Here is a 20,881-nt window from a genome sequence, read left to right as displayed (position 1 = left end):
GGAGACAGCAACTAAGAAACACAGAGACATAAACCATGAGGCAGAGGACTCGATGAACCAAACGACAGAGGGAAACTCAAACATGCAGACACAGACTTACACAGAACAGAGGGGACACAGAGAGACATGAAGGGCAACGGATCAAAACTAGAAACCATAGAATAAATCACACACAAGTACAATAATACAAACATCACAAGGAACTAAAAACGCTGGGTCAGGAGACCCAGGACCATGACAAGAACAGACTGTGAGAGAACGTTCCAGGGAAAATACAAAAAAACCACGAGACTAGACAAGGACATAAGAGGCTAAGAAGGGAAGCTAAGGGAGAGGAGGAGGAGGAGAAAAGTGCGACTGCCTTCGTCAAGAGCAAGAGCAGAATCCGTCATTTGTTGTGGTTAATGAATATAGTGTGACACTATATTTTTTGTGCTTAGATTTTTGTAATTGTAGAATAATCTTTCACTTAATCATCAATCAATTTATTAAAAATGATTTACTCCCGTGGCTGATTTAATCCAACCCTGTCACCTGCAAATGCGTTGAAGTAGAAACTGGTTTTGTTTTACTGTTCAATTTACTAAAAATTCAGAATCAGTGTGTTTTTTAATGCAACCCTTAAACTGCCTATCAACTGAACTGAAATTTCAAACTTCCACTGGCTGTCTGTTAGTGAAACACTGCATTTGATGAAGCTGTAATGTAAGTGAGCCAAAGAAAGACTTACTTTAAAAAAAAACACTTAAAGGAGTTAAAGATGATCGTAAACAAGTAATCAAGGAAAATCATTACCACAAAAAAAAAAAATCTCACCTTAAAATACTTGTGGTTCCTGTTCTGACTACATGTAGCTGAGTAATTCTTTGCCGTGCACTGCAACACTGAATGTTTCTCTTTCTGCTGATGCTACTGTGTGTACGTGTCTCCTCTGTGTTGCTTAAGTACCCTGTGAAGTGATTTGAAGCAGGGGATTTCTGCTATCTAAATTTGGGGAAACAAGACTGAGTGTATTTTTCCATTTTACTAATTTCTGATGTAATAAATAGATCTGCAAAAAATCTGTCTGTCTATCTAGTATCCAATACCAATGGCAGTGTTGGTATTTTAGATTGATTCACCCACCTCTAACAAGGAGACAAGGTTAAGCATGTCCAAGAGCAAGAGCCATGTTAATGGTTTCCTTGTCACAGAAAAAACACTTCAATATCAAAAGTAGCACAATATGCAAGAAAACTGCTCCCACTAAAGGTGGAAACAGCAAACTTTTTCACCACAGATTACAACCAGGCTTTACTTACTTTCAGCAGCTGGATGACAAGGCTGACTCAAGATAAGATTTACAAGGTTAAGTTACTGTAGTTACTGTTAAGCTTAAACATGTTAAGCAGTTCATACTTTATACTATACTTATAATTTCCAAGGAAAGCACCACATACACTGCTTTTACGCTTTGACTTGTGCTGTGTCACAACTTTCACATTTGAATTAACCATTGCTGCTTCTGGCACTTTTTCCATCAGCTTCCTTTGTGCCGAAGTGAGTAAAATACTGATAACCCGAACATGTTTGTACATGCACGTTTCACCCACATATTACCCTAAAGGCTGCATGACCTGACCTATTCTTACCATTAGTCACTATCAGCAAAGGAAGTACAGAATTGAGACACAGTGTAGAGTCCTAAGTTCCTGAGTTGCTGAAATAAGGCGTGTTGCATTGAAAAGCAATATCCAGCACTGATTTTGTAATCCTGGAGGGTTTTTTAAATATGATGTAAGTGACACAAAATAATGACGTGTAACAAATACAACAATGTAATATGTATTACAATATATAATTTATTACATAACAAAAACACATGTTCTGGTTTGGGTATATACAAAGTACAGAACACTGTGAAACATCCCTCTAAAGATGACAACATATAAAAATATAATTGTTAAGATTTTTGTGCGTATTAAAGAGCTGTAATGTAACATGAATAATAAGAGTGATAAAAACAGTGTTGTATGTCGGACAAGTTTCAGTTCCAAGGAATCAGGATCCAGTAGCGGCATGTTTTACCTGCTGTAGAGGCGGGTAAAGGGAGCCGCCATCTTACTCAGCACCACATGATAGGCCTGTCGAAACTGGCGGTTCATGATGGCATACAGCACAGGGTTAATGCAGCTGTTGAGCCAGGTGAGATTGGCACAGAACATGTGCAATACCTGTGGAGCGCGGTTCTGTTTGTCGGCTATGTTCAGCAACAGAAATGGGACAAAGCAGAACACAAAACAGAGGAAAACAGTGAAGCACATCCGTGTCACACGCTTGAATTCACTGTCGTCCCCTGAGGTTGCAGAATGCGATGAGTGAGCTGTTTTAGCAGGTGTGGTTGTAGGTGGTTTTTCGATAATATCAGTGGAAGGCTTCTGTGCTGCTGATGAATTTAATGCTGTGTCATTGCTTGTGGTGGAAAAGGAAGACTTTTCACAGGTCACATTTTGATTTTTCACATCCATGTTTTGGGATATTTCATGGCTGCTCAGATCAGAGGTGCATGTCTTTATGCCGCTCTCCACACCGCTGTCGTCGGTCCCTTGAACTGAATTTGCTGGTTTTGTCTTGGATGACCGGCGGCTGAGTCTGTAGCGGAGCAGAGCCTGTGATGCAGCCTGAACTTTTTTGTAAATGAGCAGGTAGAATGCACCAACAAAGCCCAGACCAATAAAAAAATAAAAAAAATAGCAGGATGGTGGTGTAAGGACGACCCTCGGTACGATGGAAGCTGCATGTGCACACCTGTGGCACAAACACATAGACAGACCAGAGTGGACCAAAGCTGACCAGGCCGAGCGCCCACGCAAAGATGATGAGTAAAGTAAGACCGTGGTTAGAAAAAACACGGTCAAACACAGCTCTCTTTGCGACCAGGAGATATCTGCCCACTGCTACCAGGCAGAGGGTAATGATGGAGACAGAGTTGGAGAGGAAGAGGAGCAGGCCGAAGATTCTGCACCACAGATGACCACTGCGCCACCTGAGGTGTAGATAGGAGTCGACGGAGATGGGCTGCAGGATGGTGCAGTACAAGAGATCAGCGACAGCCAGGTTGACAATGAGCACATTGAAGCGAGTCCTCAGACGTGGGTCTAAAACGAAAGCCAGAACGGTCATCAGATTCCCGACCGTACCCGTGATGGTTACAGCACATCCCCACAGCACAGCGAAGTACCGGTAGATTTCAACAGAAGGACTGTAGCAGGAGAAGACATCCTCGGTGTGGTTTGTTTGATTCATCATTATTCTGTCAACTAAACAGGAATCAAAACACTGGTTAATGTCTTTGCACTGTGCTTACTGAAAGTTAAAAGGGAAGCTACAGGTGGATTACACAGTTAACCACTTCCTTTTTTAGAAACACCGCTCATTTACTTTGTTGTGAAGAGCAGGAATAGAATAGAATTCAACTTTATTGTCATTGCACATGTCACAAGTACAAGGCAATGAAATGCAGTTGCTGAAATGCAGGAACACTTGATCAAAGATATTTTATGTGGTTATGTATAGCCCAGGGTCCACCCTGTTACAGGGCAAAAGAGCAAGTCGTTTACAACATGAAAACTTTGAGTTTCTGTCTTAGTTATTCATTTGTGTCACTGTGTGATTATATTTCTTGTGCTTTGATCTTTGTAGTTTTAGGAAAATCTTGCATTTAATGATCAATTAATTTAGTAAACATAATTTACTGCTTTGGCTGATTTAATCAAACGCTGTCACCTGAAAATGTCAACAGTGTTAACCAAAATGAAGTAGAAACTGGTTTTGTTTTCTGTTAGTCAAGTTCAGCTCACTTAATGCAACCCTTAAATTGCCTTTCAGCTGAACTCAAATTTAAAACTTCTACTTAGATGTTATGGCGGAAAAACTGCATTTAATTAAACTAAAATGTAACTGATCCAAAAATAAGACTTAACATAAAAAAAACACTTCAGTAGTTAAAGATGATCATAAACAGTCATTACCAATAATCAAGGAAAATCATGAGAGAAGAAAAAAGTTCTCACCTTTAAATACTTGTGGTCCCCGTTCTGACTGTTAACATGTAGCTGAGTAATTCTTTGCAGTGCACCGCCACACTGAATGTTTCTCTTTCTGCTGATGCCACTGTGAGCATGTGTCTCCTCTGTGTTGCTTAAGTACCTGTTACACTGTGAAGTGATTTGAAGCAGGGAATTTCCACTGTCTAAATTTGGGAAGCAAGATTGAGTGTATTTTTCCATTTTCCTAATTTCTGATGTAATAATTAGATGTCCAAAAAAATTTCTCATCTATCTATGAGTTATGTGTGCATGGCATGAAATATTTTGATCATTATCACAGTATTTGCACAGTACTTCAATCAAAAGGTACTGCATTATTTTATGGATTACATTTTTATGCACAGCTGTCTGCTTTTAGAAGACCGACGTGGAGTTTAATGATCAGGTGAGTCGCTCCCTTGTCATTTCATGACAACTGAAACAGACAAAAGATGCTAAGAACCAAAAACAGGCAGCAAATGATGGTGACTTCAGTAAAGGCATGACAGAGCAACTCAAGGGACGAAACAGCATTTGATACAAGTAATGAAAATGGAATCCCTTGAAAAATGTATAACAATCTAAGTCCTAAATAGTCCAGTCCAATCTGAAGTATTTAAATTAATTTTCTACTTTGCTTTGGACAGGAAACACTGTCCAAAGCTGCATACTGACAAATGCATCTCCTTTGCATCTGCAGGTTAGTAACAGACAGATAAAAGTGTTACCGCCAAACCACAAATTTGTCCCTTTATAGTTTCCTGTTTCTGTAAATAGAGACCATTTTATGAGGTCTCAAATGCAACATACACACAGAGCAGTAAGCAGTGAGTCACGAGAAAATGCAGAACAACTACTGAAATTGTCTGTGACGTCTTTTCTTGTCTCTTTGAGTACAGAATTGCAACAAAGTTGTGGGGGGGGGGGGGGGGGGGGGGGGGGGGGGGGAGTTGTGGCAGTTAATAAAGAGGATGTTTTTAACATATATGACATGTATTATTAAGCAAATCCTGTTCTTAAGTAAGACTTTTCCACTGTGTGGCAGTAAAAGGACAAAAGGACAAAAAGGAGAGTTTCTGAATATTGTTTCCACTGTGCACCACAGAGGGTTCCCGAAAGCTTGTGTTTATTTCACATGAAACATGGTTTTGACTTGGCAGTATGAAAATTAAGTCTGACACCTTTCAATACGATGTCCTGGAGACAGTTTTTCTATTCACCTCCGATCTCTGACAGAAGCGGTGGAACAGCTGTAACTATGCTGTTTCTCTGACTTTTTTTAAAAACGGGATTTCTATTGAAAGGTTTTTTCAGATTATTTATTGTCTCTAATTGTATCTTTTTAACTGGCTGTTATGCCAGGTAATGCTCTTGTTTATTTTATGCTTTTTGTGTGCAGCACTTTGTGACTGTTTGTCTGTGGAAAATGCTTAATAAATTAACTTTACTTACTTATTATAATACTAACAAACATTAATTGTCTAAAGTCCTTAACAGCAATGTTACAAAGTGCATAATGAAACACTGGGGGCTTTGTCTGTGAAGGTTCTCAGTCATCCAGGTCATCGTAGTCAAGGAGCTTGCAAAGAAAAGCGTCTGGACTTCTTCTTCTTTTTTTTTTTTTGCCTGTCCCGTTTGGCTCTTTTGCCATCAGAATTGTTGTCTAAAGGCAAAGAAAGATGCCCAACGGATTTACTTTACCAAATTGACCATCCCAGCCTTGCCGTAATGGTCCATTTGATTCACCTTTTATTGTTCATTTTATTTTCACTTACTGAATACGGGACAGACTTGACTGGGGGAAAGAAGGGGAGAGAGAAAGAGGGAAAGAGAAACAGCTGAGAAGAGGGACAGGGGAGAAGGGCAAAAAACAAAAACCAACAGAATGAGCAGGAAAAAAAAAGAAAAAGAAAAAAAAATGCATATATCAATCACCTGGATCACCTGCTGAGAAAGAAAAAAGAAAACAAGCAGAAGAGAACAAGAGTAATAGAATAAACAACATCACAATGATATATGTATCCGAGGTTCGACTAACGGACGAACTCTCCTTTCCAGCACCCTGGCATAGACTTTCCCAGGGAGGCTGAGGAGTGTGATTCCCCTGTAGTTGGAACACACCCTCCGGTCCCCCTTCTTAAAGATGGGGACCACCACCCCGGTCTGCCAGTCCACAGGTACTGCCCCTGATCTCCACGCAACATTGCAGAGGCGTGTCAACCAGGACAGCCCTACAACGTCCAGAGCCTTCAGGAACTCGGGGCGGACCTCATCAACACCAGGGGCTCTGCCACCAAAGAGTGACCTCAGTGACCTCGCCCCCGGAAATTGGCGGGTCATTCCCCTCATCCCCAGACTCTGCTTCCTCCTCGGAAGACGTGTCAGTGGGATTAAGGAGGTCCTCGAAGTATTCCTTCCACCGCCTGACAATTTTCTCAGTCGACGTCAGCAGCGCTCCGCCAGCACTTCAGTATATGAATGCGGTTTTCGTCCTGGTCGCGGAACACTGGACCAGCTCTTTATCCTCTCCAGGATACTTGAGGATGCATGGGAGTTTGCCCAACCAGTCTACATGTGTTTTGTGGACTTGGAGAAGGCATTCGACCGTGTCCCTCGGGGTGTCCTGTGGAAGGTATTGCGGGAATATGGGGTGTCTGGCCCATTGCTACGGGCCATTCGATCCCTATACAACCGTTGCAGGAGCTTGGTTCGCATTGCCGGCAATAAGTCGGACTCGTTCCCGGTGGGTGATGGGCTCCGCCAGGGCTGCCCTTTGTCTCCGGTTCTGTTCATAATTTTTATGGACAGAATTTCTAGGCGCAGCCAAGTGGCGGAGGGCTTTCGCTTTGGTGGCCTCAGAATCTCATCTCTGATTTTTGCAGATGATGTGGTTCTGTTGGCTTCATCGGGTGAAGGCTTCCAGCTCGCACTGGAACGGTTCGCAGCCGAGTGTGAAGCAGCGGGAATGAGGATCAGCACCTCCAAATCTGAGGCCATGGTTCTCACCCGGAAAAGGGTGGAGTGCCCACTCCGGGTCGGGGATGAGTTCCTGCCCCAAGTGGAGGAGTTCAAGTATCTCGGCGAGTGATGGGAGAAGGGAGCCGGAGATCGACAGACGGATTGGGGCTGCAGCTGCAGTAATGCGGACGCTGCACTGGTCCGTCGTGGTGAAGAGGGAGCTGAGTGTAAAAGCGAAGCTCTCAATTTACTGGTCGATCTACGTCCCTACCCTCACCTATGGCCATGAGCTGTGGGTAGTGACCGAAAGAACGAGATCGCGGATACAAGCGGCAGAAATGAGCTTCCTCCGAAGGGTGGCTGGCCTCTCCCTTAGAGATAGGGTGAGAAGTTCGGCCATCCGGGAGGGGCTCAGAGTAGAGCAGCTGCTGCTCCACATCGAAAGGAGCCAGCTGAGGTGGTTCGGGCATCTGACAAGGATGCCCCCTGGGCACCTCCTGGGTGAGGTGTTCCAGGCATGTCCCACCGGGAGGAGGCCCCGGGGCAGACCCAGGACACGCTGGAGAGATTATATCTCTCGGCTGGCCTGGGAACGCCTTGGTATTCCCCCGGATAAGCTGGAGGAGGTGGCTGGGGAGAGGGAGGTCTGGGCCTCTTTGCTTAGGCTGCTGCCCCCGCGACCCAGCCCCGGATAAAGCGGATGAAGATGGATGGATGGATGGATGGATGGATGGACAATGATATATGGGAATATGACAGTAAATACTAAATATTAAACATTATTGTGCAGCACATAAGATCAACAGAACACAGTGTGCTTTGAGGTAGGAGCCAAAAAGGGTGTAGTTTGTGGGTGTGGTCACCCGTGTGTACACCTGTGAGCATGGACGCGCTTGTTTTTTTTTTAAAGGTTCCTTCATGTAATGATCTGCTAGAGGGTGTGGGAGGGCCACAGCCCCGTCCTCCAGGGCATGAAGCAGGTATGGAGGAGATCAAAACTCCAGACATCCAGAGGCCCCCAGAACACAAGAGACCAAGGAAGACCAACAGAGGGGCAGCCGCGCCACTGTCCCAGAAAGAGCTGAGGAGAGTCCCAGATGAGGGCTCACTCAGCAGCCGCAGAGCAGAAACCAGGGGGAGTTGCAGTGACGCGCCCGTGAGCTCCGCCGGCAGCCAGCCGTGCCTGAGTGACCGAGCCCCAGGCCGAGAGGCCGGGGACACCCCACCTCCGAAGTGGCCCGAGCGAGCCCCAGGCTCCAGGCCCCGATAAGCGGCCGCCAAGGAGTGAGCCGGTGTGTACCTGGACGCCCATCCCCGGACACAAAGAACCACCAACGCACCGATGTCTGAGGGAGTCCGCCACTGGCAGGGGAAGTGGTGGTAGGGAGATAGGCCTCCAAACCTTGGAGGGCCTGAGATGTCCCCAGAGAGGTGGCACCTGACACCCAACCTGACATATAGACACAGACATACAGGTACACACAGATACAAACATCCATTCCCACCCTCATGCTCTCATATACACTTACTCCACACTCAACCAACGTGGAGACAGACATAAAGAGACGCTGTACACACGATCACACTCCCCAAGCGTACTCTACAAACCGGGTCTAGGTACCCTTGCCCCTGGAGGGGGGAACTGCACCCAGAGCCAGGTAGTGTTACCCTTTTCCCTGCGGTGGGGGGGGGGGGGGGGGGGGGGGGGGGAGGGGGAACATCTCCTGGGTCTAGGTGCAGTTTTCCCCACTGGGGGCAAGGGTACCTGAACCTGGGTATAGAGCATGTTTGGGGAGTGTGATTGTGTGTACAGGTCATAATGCTTGACATTTTATATTCATTTAAAAAGTGTTGGTATTAAAAGACAAAAGTCAAAATACAAAAGATTTCAGGGCTGCACAAAGACCCAAGTCAAAGGAGCTTGCAAAGAAAAGCGTCTGGACTTCTTTAAGTTGCTTGAAGACGTTTCACCTCTCATCTGAGAAGCTTCTTCAGTTCTAAGGTCAAATGGTGGGGAGTCCCAGATTTAAACCTAGTGGGAGTATCCACCCGCAGAGGGACAAAAGGACCCCCTGATGATCCTCTAATCGCCTGAGCCAAGGTGTGAAACCGGGTGTGGGTCCCAATCAGCCAGGGTGAGCTAATTTCAAGACTTTGAAAAGGACAAAATCATTGACTGCCTTACATATCACCGCCTTTACCCAGGGGATGCCATACCCTGCATTTACGGACTTCCTAAAATCCACAAAGAAGCTGTCCCACTCAGACCCATAGTCAGTAGCATAAACTCAGCCACTTATAACATTGCTAAACACCTTGCTACCATCCTTGCTCCTCTCATGGGGAACACCCCACACCACATCAAGAACTCCACCGACTTCACTGACAAGGTCCAGAAACTTACCCTGGATCCAGATGAAACCATGATGTCCTTCTATGTAGTCTCTCTTCACTTGCATACCCACCACGGAGACTGTGGAGACTGTCAGAAAACGACTACAAGAAGACAGCTCCTTGGAGGACAGGACCAACTTCACACCCGATCAGATTTGCACACTGTTAGACCTCTGCCTCACCACTACATATTTCAAGTACAACGAAGGCTTTTACAGACAAAAACATGGCTGTGCCATGGGCTCCCCCGTGTCACCTATTGTAGCCAACCTTTACATGGAGGAAGTGGAAAGGAAGGCTCTTGGCTCTTTCAAAGGAAGAGTACCCAGCCACTGGTACAGATATGTAGACGACACCTGGGTCAAAATCAAGACACAAGAAGTGGAATCCTTCACTGCGCACATTAACGCTGTGGATAAAAACATCAAGTTCACCAGGGAAGACACAAAGGACAACTGTTTGCCTTTCCTGGATTGCGCTGTGCACATTGAAGAGAACGGCAACCTCAACAACGAAGTTTACCGGAAGCCCACACACACGGACCAGTACCTCCTCTTTGACTCCCATCACCCTTTGGAACACAAACTTGGAGTAATTAGGACCCTACACCACCGGGCAGAACATGTTCCCTCTAAGCCTGAAGGAAAAAAGAAGGAACACACACATGTAAAGGAAGCACTCAAAACGTGCGGCTATCCTAAATGGGCGTTCTTAAAGTCAGCAAAGAGGCACAGAAAAGAAGACCAGACACCAGAGAGGGAGGATAAGAAGGACAGATGCAACAACATTGTCATCCCCTATGTAGCCGGTGTATCAGAAAAACTCAGGAGAGTTTTCTCCAAGCATGACATCCCAGTGTATTTCAGACCCAGCAACACGCTCAGACAGAAACTGGTTCACCCGAAAGACAAAACTCCAAAACACAGACTTAACAATGTGGTGTATGCTGTACAGTGCAGCGAGGAATGCTCAGACCTCTACATTGGAGAGACCAAACAGCCACTTCACAAGCGCATGGCACAACACAGAAGAGCCACCTCCACAGGACAAGACTCAGCAGTCCATCTGCATCTTAAGGATGAAGGACACTCTTTCGAGGATGCCAATGTTCACATTTTGGACAGAGAGGACAGGTGGTTTGAAAGAGGAGTGAAAGAAGCCATCTATGTCCACTGTGAGCGACCATCTTTGAACTAGGGCTGCCACAAACGATTATTTTGATAGTCGACTAGTCACCGATTATTTTTGCGATTAGTCGACTAATCAGATCATCATCCATTGAACGTAAAAGTACAGCTTATTGCACCAGCAGCATCTGCTCTTATATAACTATCATTAGCTTACAGCTTTAAGTGTTTAAGGTCTGTGCTAACTAAAAATAAAGACAAGATGATAGTTAATTGAATTCTAATTAAATGTGCAGATTGTTTCGGTGGAGTTTAATAAACTCAGCCGATTTACTCAGGAACAAATAAAATACTGAAAAAAGCCAAACAATAACATTTTTAAGTTATCTAAGTGACTTGTATATGTTTAACCTGAGTAGGGCGGTGGGTTTGAAAACGATCTGCTGGGAGTCCGGTGCTCTCATGGCCCCCGGCTAGCTATCGAGCTAGTGGGTAACAGACGCCTCCGAAAACGTCGGAGCGCTTTTGAAAATATGTGGTGTCTTGATAAACTGAGCAGATATTTGAGGTTTACACAGCTACATTCTCGCCTGAAAATATGTTAAACGTTTATTTTGTGACCCAGAAAGAATAATAAGAGTAATATTAAAACTAACTAGCTGCCGCCATTGTTGACAACTGCGCTGGGCCGCGCTATGAATTCTGGGACACAGTTTCTTCTTCTTCGGGGTTTAACGGCAGCTGGCATCCTTGTACATGCAGTGCTGCCATCTTCTGTTTCAGTCCGTTATTACACTCTTAAATCCTGCTACTTATTCCTGCTTTTGGGATCTTACAAAGCTTCAAATGACGCGTCGACTATTAAATCAGTCGTCGACGATTTTGATAGTCGACGTAATCGTGACTAGTCGACTAATCGTGGCAGCCCTACTTTGAACAGAGGCGGGGGTTTACGACACCAACTGTCTGCCATCTATAATCCAGTTTTGAGTTCCCTCCCCAGACGCCTTAACGCCCACTCACATCCTGGGCCATCTGACCTCGGGAATTCGCATGATAAGGTGGGGCCAGGTTTCACAATGAGCTCACCCGAAACCCTGGCTGATTGGGACCCACACCCAGTTTCACACCTTGGCTCAGGCGATTAGAGGATCATCAGGGGGTCCTTTTGTCCCTCTGTGGGGGGTTACTCCCACTAGGTTTATATCTGGGACTCTCCACCATTTGACCTTAGAACCGAAGAAGCTTCTCGGATGAGAGGTGAAACGTCTTCAAGCAACTTAAAGAAGTCCAGACGCTTTTCTTTGCAAGCTCCTTTGACTGGGGGCTTTGTGCAGCCCTGAAATCTTTTGTATTTTGACTTTTGTCTTTTAATAACAACACTTTTTAAATGAATATAAAATGTCAAGCATTATGACCTGTACACACAATCACACTCCCCAAACATGCTCTATACCCAGGTTCAGGTACCCTTGCCCCCAGTGGGGAAAACTGCACCTAGACCCAGGAGATGTTACCCTTTTCCCTGGGGTGCAGACAAGCAGACCGCACCCGGCGCTGCAGAAGCAGGGAGGCCCAGACCCATCTGGATCGGTGCAGCAGCACCGCCCAGCCCCACAGATCCCGGGGTGGCCCACTCGACCCCACCTCAGAGAAAACTGCAACCATCCCATCATCCAATCATCTCCCAGACTACACAAGACAATAGACACCCAGGTTAAGTTCATTCTCCACCTCTCCTCGCAGTATTTTATTTTTTAATGATCACTCTCCCTTTACAGTGTTTTTGTCATTGCATTGTATTTATCTACAATGTAGATAAATACATTGTAAATACAATGTAGATTCTATGTAGATTCTACATTGTATTTATTTTACACTTCACAGAGTGGTTTTAGAATAGTAGTATCAAATGGAGCATAACAGAATACATTAACTTCTATTGTCTTCTTCATGGCATGCACCCAATGCCAGACATGCATATCTTTGAAAAGCACAACAAAACATGAACAGGGAAGTTACACCAAATGCAGTCAGGAGAAGGGTTCATTTTTCACTTCTGAAATAACATCAGTGACACAGTGCACATATTATTTCCTATGGAATGATGTCAGTGTTATTAAGTTTACAGCAGTAATTTTTTTTTAACTAAGTTTCAGTATTTGAGCACAGCCTTGATTTTAGAGGGATATAATAACCTGAGATCTTTTACTGGGGATCATGAGTTTCAGACCGTCCCCTGTAACCATGGTTACTCACTGTCACACGTGCTCCTGTCACACAATTTGAGAGGAGAAAAGCAGCCTGATGTCACTCTGAGCAGCTGCACGATTTACACATTTGTGATCATTTCTTGTGTCTGTCTCATGCCCCGTGTCTGCTGCTACTGCAGCAGCATCCAAAAAAAGAACTAATAAAAAAGAATTCTTGAGTGGAAACAATGTGTAAAGCACACGTGAAATCACATGTTTGGTGTGTTGTGTTGATTGTTTGAAACCTGACCGAAAAAGCATGACTGATTAATAAAACCTTTAGTTTCAAATGAAATTCTATTCATTATTTGATCAGAGTAACGGATGTGCATTTTGACAGTGAGCACTTAGTTCTGTCGCTGTTTTCTGACATTTTCTGCTCTGTGAAAATATTTTTAAGGGTTGCAGGTTCTGTTGACCTAAACCTACTTTGAGTCATACGTTTGAACAAGATGGAAGAGACGGAAGCAACCAAATGTTGTTCATTTCAGTTTTGGAGAAGTGCAGAAAAAAACCTCCCTAAGTTTAAAACTAGAATCAAATGAAACCCAGTGTGCCCACCACCTCTCCCAGAAGACTAAGCAAGGTGAAAGTGGGTAAAATTAGGAGCAGAAACCACTACAACGGTCGTTCTCAGACTTAGGGGCAGGCCCCACTGGTGGGTAGGAAAGTACTACATGTGGGGTGTGGACAACAAAGGGAAATATATGAAGTGAAACTAAGTTGTATAAAGACTTTATGATTTTTTTCTTAGGGCAAATACATGTACATGAGCATTAGTGGGTGGGGAGTGGACTCTTTCGGTGTCACAAAAGTCCACTACTCTGCATTTTCTGCGTAGATGTGAAAAGCTTTTACAAACAGTCTGCTAAGTAACGCGACTTGTCGCAAAGCTCATCAGCAGAGTTGACAGGTTAACTCTTCTTGAAGATGAACACCAGGGGGAGGTGGAGGCTTCACTAACAGGTGGGAACAGCAGAACTGGTCTCTGAGCATGTCCTAAACCTGTGACAAGAAGACAAGCTAATCCAAATGCCAACCCATGAAATGGGAGACATTGTTTACTGGCTTTGAATGTTCAAATTTTACAACTGCAAGAAATGTTACGTCTCTCATTACTTCAGTGTGAATAAAAGTAAGCTAATACCAAAGTTGTTAAAATGAATTAGGGGACACTAAAACAAAATATAACTGTTTTTTCCACCTTGGAAATATTCCCATCTTTTATTTATTGGAGATTATGTATCGGAATTTCAGGAGCAGGACCACGCCTCCAAACACGCTCCTTCCGGCTGCCATCTAGAGTCACAGCTACGACAGTGCGACTCTAGGAGCCTGTGGAAAGGACTGCGGACTATAACGGACTATAAACGACTAGCTTCTTCAATGATGAATGCCGATGCTTCACTGGCTGATGAGCTGAACACGTTTTATGCTTGCTTCGACGCCGCAGCAATTAAAACAACAAACGGCTGCGCGCGCTCGGAGTGCACCAGTGAAGAAAATGCATTCGTCATCACAGAGCATGCCGTGAGGAACACCTTCAGGAGGGTGAACACCAGGAAGGCAGCAGGACCAGATGCAATCCCTGGCCGGGTCCTTAGAGCCTGCGCTGATCAACTAGCACCGGTGTTCACGGAGATCTTCAACCTCTCCCTGGCCCAAGCTGTGGTTCCCACGTGCTTCAAACGGTCCATTATTGTCCCTGTTCCAAAGAAACAACAGCCCGCTTGCCACAATGACTACCGTCCAGTAGCACTGACTTCAATTGTGATGAAGTGTTTTGAAAGACTGATGAGAGATCACATCACTTCTTCACTTCCTCCCACCATCGACTCACTTCAGTTTGCTTACCGGACTAATCGTTCCACAGACGATGCCATATCTCACCTGCTCCACACATCCCTGAGTCACCTGGACACTGGCAGAGGGAATTATGTTAGGATGCTGTTCGTGGACTACAGTTCAGCATTCAACACAATAATTCCTTCTAAGCTTTTCACCAAGTTGACGGATCTAGGACTCAGCTCATCACTGTGTCAGTGGATCCTCAACTTCCTCACAGACAGACCCCAATCAGTGAGGGTAGGAAAACAAGTCTCCCCCTCCATCTCACTCAGCACTGGAGTGCCTCAGGGCTGTGTTTTAAGCCCCCTGCTGTACTCACTGTACACTTATGACTGTGTAGCCACATCCGACACCACCTCCATTGTCAAGTTTGCTGACGACACTGCTGTTGTGGGCCTGATCTCCGACAACATCGAGACGGCCTACCTGGAGGAGATTAGGAACCTGGAGACCTGGTGCCAGGAGAATAACCTCCTCCTAAACGTCAGCAAGACTAAGGAGCTGATCGTGGACTTCACTACAAAGCAGGCGAGGAATTACAAACCCCTCATCATCAGTGGCACGCCAGTGGAGAGAGTGGACAGTTTCCGATACCTGGGTGTCCACATCACTCAGGACCTGTCATGGTCCTGTCACATCAACACCCTGGTTAAGAAAGCCCGTCAGCGTCTCTTCTTCCTCAGAAGACTTAGAGACTTCCATCTGCCACTGAAGGTGCTCAAGAACTTCTACTCCTGCACCATCGAGAGCGTCCTGACGTCAAACATCTGCACCTGGTTTGGGAACAGCACCAAGCAGGACAGACGAGATCTGCAAAGGGTGGTGCGCTCGGCAGAACGCATCATTCAATCAGAGCTCCCTGACCTGCTGTCCATCTACACCAAGCAGTGCAAGTCCAAAGCTAGGAAGATTATGATGGACCTCTCCCATCCCAACAATGGACTCTTCTCACTGTTGAGGTCTGGGAAGCGCTTCCGCTCCCTTAAGGCCAAAACAGAGAGAATGAGGAGGAGCTTCTTCCCCCAGGCTATTCGGGCCCTGAACCAGGTGTAGGACTGGACTCTCCCAAACACGTCACTATAAGACTGGACTCTCACACACGTCACCACACGCACCACCACACATTTCCTATAATCCTATAATTCCTATAATTTATAATCCTTATCTTTATAATCTCTTCTGCTATTTGCACATTCTTTACTGTAAATTCCTAAGTTAATTTGTAAATTTTTGTAGTAAATTGTAAATATTGTAAAACTTTTCTTCTGTCATTTAATGGTCGGGCATTGTACAGCTACAAGCATTTCACCCCCATGTCATACTGTGTATGGTTGTGTGTGTGTGACAAATAAAATTTGAATTTGAATTTGAATTTGAATTTGATCTATATAGGTTCCCCTAGTTCTGCAAGCTGATCATTCTCGTTTACACGCCCCACCCTGCCTCCCTCCTTCTTCTCCATTCTTCAGCTTCTTCACTTCTATTCAGTACATGGGGATCTGCCAGGCCCGGGAGCCATCGCCAGTCCCCTTCGAGGCCTTCCCCAAACTGCAGCTCAATTCATGTCAGAGCATTCACTTTTTCCTACTAAAACGCTGTCAAACATAAATGAGGACGTGGGCCCAGCTAGTGAAATGAAATAAAGGATGAGACAGAGATGATATTCTGATTGATGAACGTTTAATAACATTTATCTAATTTTGTAACCTACAAGATGATTTTGAAATTCTGTCCCAAATCATTAAAACGAAAGTTAGAATTCAGTAAAAGGACTAGATGTTTCATTCCCTGACAATGCATAGCTTTAAATGGAGAAAATCTTGGGGGATGGCTGTTATGAGGAAAAGCAGCCCAGAAACTTTACTAGCGGCACACATCGTTGTGTGCCTCAACTTTTGTTCTTTTACCCAAGCTAATCTGCCCTTTTTCCTTGGTTAGGTTTAGAGATTAGAGATCTGATCTAAATTATCATGTTAAAATTTGGGACACATCGTCAGTAGTGAACCTTGGATTCATAGGGTGTTTCGGCCATTATCACTAGACACCCTCATCCAAGGAGGCCCTGCCAGGGTTGATCAGGCCCCAGAGTGTGTCAATGGTTTATGTTAAAATTGTTATTTTTCTTCTTCTTTTTGCTGTTTAGTTTTCTATAGTTTATCCTATCTATTCACTGCACCTGAGAAATACTTGCCTCTTTAACATTTATGGAGCCTCATTTCTTCAAAGGGACAGAAAAGGTGATAGAGAGGAGTAAGACAAGTAAGTAAGATAAGATAGGAGAAAGCAGAGAGGAGATCTGGAAGGGGGGCGCCTGATCTGGCTTCCCACACCTCCTCGCTGGATCGGGCTGTACGCTCTACCTCCCCACTGCCTCCCAGAAAAGGGAAGAAGAGCAGAGGGGAGAAGAGCGGAACATTTTTCTTTCTTATTCTTTCATTGAGGTTTCATGAGGTTAGTTGCACAGTCCCCAGGAGGCCCCGAGACAGCTGTTTCAGTCAATCGGTAAAATTTCTAATGTTATGTTTTACCCTTTTGACGCCCCCTGTTGAGGCAGGCCCACCACGGGTCGATCAATCCTGGGCGTGTGTCTCGCGGTCAGCTGACTGCCTTAGCTGCCCAAGTGATGTCAGCCCTTTTTAGCCATAGCCAGTGACTGGTCCTCTCAGCAGTGTTAGCCAATTCTCTTATAGCTTGCCGTTGTGCCTGTTCTCTGATCCCAATCTCTCTAAGCAGTTTTGCTGTTGTACTGGCAACAAAGCCCCTGCACCCCACTTTCCGCACCTTGATCTTCCAGCCTCTGTCCTCTGCCCTCTGCCTCAGCTGCCAAGTTGGCAAAATACTGATATATGTGCGTTTATAAAGCTTGGCATCAAAGTGAGGAAACTTTACAGCTAAAAACCAATATTTCAGATTTAACTCCAGGCATTGATGGAGCGGAGCGTATGTACATCTATAATGTAGCTTCTCCTTAACAGGTGAGATAATGATAGAAAAAAAAGTGTTTGGGGTTTTTTTTTGGGGGGGGGGGGGGGGGGGGGGGGGGGGGTGTCACACCAGAAAGTCACACCAGAGGACATTATGTCACACTAAGGGACAGAAATGGTGCTGATGGCCCAAATATGTGACATATTTATTTATTTAAACGTTGATAGAGAAAGTCATTCTTTGCATCAACAATACATCAATCAAATGTACTGATTGCAACAAATAAACTTTTACTTATTAAATGAGGCCTAATTTTCGGAAAGAACGTTGACTCTTCGTAGCTCATGCACTCAGTCTCTTGATTACATTCACGTCTTTGAAAAATGCATTTTAATTTTACTTTAAGAAATATGCAAAACATTAATGAATATAACTTTAGTTAAAAATGCACTTTTAGAGCTGTTATTAATTAAACAGTTAACACACTTTCCAGTTTCCTTCAGCCTTCTTTTCATGATATTTCTTTGGAAAATAGTAGACAATAGGTTAATGTCAATGTAATAAATTACCAAAGTGGATCCTAATTTGCTCTCTATCACTTCTTTATAGTCTCTTCTACTCATTTCTCCTTCAGTTCTTTCTTCTCCAAATAAGTTACACACTCATCACACTAGTGCACTGTTTATAACCGTGGCACTAATAACTTAAGTGTCATTTACACAACGCTTTGTAATTATGTTGAGAAATATACATTTTAAACATAAGGTCAACAAAACTTAATCTGTGTGAGTGTCATGGGATTCACGTGGCCCCTCAGCTACATGACCTTGAATGGGGCCCTTTAGCTAAATATAGCTGTCCAATTGGAATTACCCAACTTAAAATTGTCACACCATTGACAGACATTTCTTAATTTGTTATTTTATTTTTACAAATAATATTACATTTCCAAATTTTTAGAATTATATGTATAGAAAGAAACTATTATCTTTTACTGGAATAATTCTCTGCCTGTTATTATAACAGACAGAGCTATTGAACTATGGCTGAGACAATCACACAACGGGGCGATTGTGAGATTTGGTACAAAGTTTTTAACAATTCAAAATGAAGTCAAGTCCATTTAGAGCAAATTGTTCATTTAAATTTTCAACATTTTATGGCATTTACAATGAGGAAAATTTGAACTACACATATTTTTGTCCTGCAAGACAGTGAAAATGCCCCGTCAAAAACCTTATGTCCGGAATAGAAACAAGATTTCAAAAAAATGCTGTCACCTCCCTAAAATAAAGTTTAAAAAAGTTTTTCCCACCCTGAAGAGAAATTGATGTTGATATTTTTGCTGTTTTGAAATTCTTCCATTGATTTCAGCTCAACATTATTAGCACGTCTCCCATCTTATAATGTCTGCTTTAAGTTTTATCAACGCTGATCTGTGTGACGGATACACAGGTGGGTGAAAGGTTCAGCAGCCTTGGTGAGCAGCATGTGATAGGCCTGTCGAAACCTGCGATTCATGACAGCATAGAGCACGGGGTTGATGCAGCTGTTGAGCCAGGTGAGGTTGGAAAAGAACATGTATAGTACCTGAGGGGCATGGTTCTGTTTGTCGGCTGTGTTCAGCAGCACAAAGGGGACATAGCAGAACACAAAGCACAGAAAAACAGTTAAGCACATCCGTGTTATGTGCTTAATTTCCTTTTCATCCACTGCAATTGTCGAGTGTGATGCCAGCATTGCATTTGTGGGAGTAGGTGGTGCAAGGTCAGCTTCAGATGTGGGCTCAGTTTTTAAGGTCTTAAGTGAACTTTGAGCAGACTGGCAGGACTTTTCACCAGCTGCCTCTATACCCTGAGCAAGTTCTGCCTGGCCGTACGTGTTTGTTATGACAGAATTTACACTACTATCGTCAGTCTCTTGAGCTGGTGTTGGTTTCCTCCTGGATGACTGTTGGCTGAACCTGTAACGGAGCAGCGCTTGTGATGCAACCAGAACATGTTTGTAAATGAGCAGGTAGAATGCACCAACACAGCTCAGGCCAACAAGAAAGCTGAAAACTAGCAAGATGGTGGTGTAAGGACGACCCCGGGTACGATGGAAGCTGCATGTGCACACCTGTGGCACAAACACATAGACAGACCAGAGTGGACCAAAGCTGACCAGGCCGAGTGCCCACGCAAAGATGATGAGTAAAGTAAGACCGTGGTTAGAAAAAACACGGTCAAACACAGCTCTCTTTGCGACCAGGAGATATCTGCCCACTGCTACCAGGCAGAGGGTAATGATGGAGACAGAGTTGGAGAGGAAGAGGAGCAGGCCAAAGACTCTGCACCACAGCTCACTGCTGCGCCACCTGAGGTGTAGATAGGAGTCGACGGAGATGGGCTGCAGGATGGTGCAGTACAAGAGATCAGATGCAGCCAAGTTGACAATGAGCACGTTGAAGCGAGTCCTCAGACGTGGGTCAAAGGCAAAAGCCAGAACAGTCATCAGGTTCCCGACCGTACCCGTGATGGTTACAGCACATCCCAACAGCACAGCAAAGTACCGGTAGATTTCAACAGAAGGACTGTGGCAGGAGAGAAAGTCCTCGGTGTGGTTTGTTTGATTCCTCAGCATTTTGTCAACTAATATAAACAGAAGATAGGAATCAGAATATAAGTAAACAAAATCCTGTTGCCTGCCCTCACCTCAAAGATTTTCAATGTCAGCTAATCCTTGAGGTTTCAGGCAGTGCAGTGAAGTGAACAAATGTAATCATTTGGTTTTTGATGGTTAGTAAAGAAAAATAATTATGAACAATTGTAAACAAAACAGTTCAACTATCTGCAGTGAAACTGTTCTCAACTAAAACAAAACTTCTGTTTTTGCCAGAGGAAATGACTAGTTACCAGCTTATTCAGGAACAGATGGTTAAATATTGTAATAATACTTTATTTATTATTATTATTAATAATAGGCTATTAAAAGAATATCTCCCTCAACAAAATGCGGTAACAAAATAGACAAAACCAACAATCAGCGTTTACTTTTATTTTAACTTAACAGAAAGTTGATAAACTAATTGAGGTTTAGTTTCATAAGAACTCTAACCTAGGTGATATTTTCAAAATTCAGACTTTCAAACATTTCTAATGAAAAGCGTTTAAATTTTCTCACCGTGAAGTTGATGATGTCCACCTTTCTTTTCATATGATGATTGGGGTTGGGGGTGGGGGGTGTTATTCTCTTTAGTTTTCTTGCCTTCTCATAGTGAGATTTCCTGTTTATGTGCTGCAGGACACTTAAAATAACTGGAAAACAAAAC

At 44.1% G+C, this 20,881-nt stretch overlaps 2 protein-coding genes across 2 annotated transcripts; both read right to left on the bottom strand.

The window, feature by feature from the left end:
* Positions 1-1,904: 1,904 nt before the first annotated feature.
* On the bottom strand, positions 1,905-4,143 carry LOC101480161 (G-protein coupled receptor 84). The gene is given in 3 exon segments (XM_004544906.3): positions 1,905-2,729; positions 2,731-3,299; positions 4,053-4,143. Coding segments are annotated over 2 exon segments (1,224 nt in total). The 5' UTR covers positions 3,289-3,299; positions 4,053-4,143; the 3' UTR covers positions 1,905-2,063.
* A 14,853-nt stretch (positions 4,144-18,996) lies between these two features.
* LOC101470881 (G-protein coupled receptor 84-like) lies at positions 18,997-20,193 on the bottom strand. The gene has a single exon (XM_004545352.2). It carries the CDS (start codon positions 20,191-20,193, stop codon positions 18,997-18,999), a length of 1,197 nt encoding a protein of 398 aa, XP_004545409.2.
* Positions 20,194-20,881: the final 688 nt, after the last annotated feature.

This window comes from Maylandia zebra, linkage group LG5, assembly GCF_041146795.1.
Source record: "Maylandia zebra isolate NMK-2024a linkage group LG5, Mzebra_GT3a, whole genome shotgun sequence".
NCBI classification, from domain to species: Eukaryota; Metazoa; Chordata; class Actinopteri; order Cichliformes; family Cichlidae; genus Maylandia; species Maylandia zebra.
Note: the sequence above shows the minus strand (reverse complement) of the source record. Positions and strands in the feature narration are given on the sequence as shown.

Coding starts and splice junctions, on each gene's coding strand:
- LOC101470881 (XM_004545352.2), bottom strand. CDS start 20,193: ATGCTGAGGAATCAAACAAACCACACCGAGGACTTTCTCTCCTGCCAC.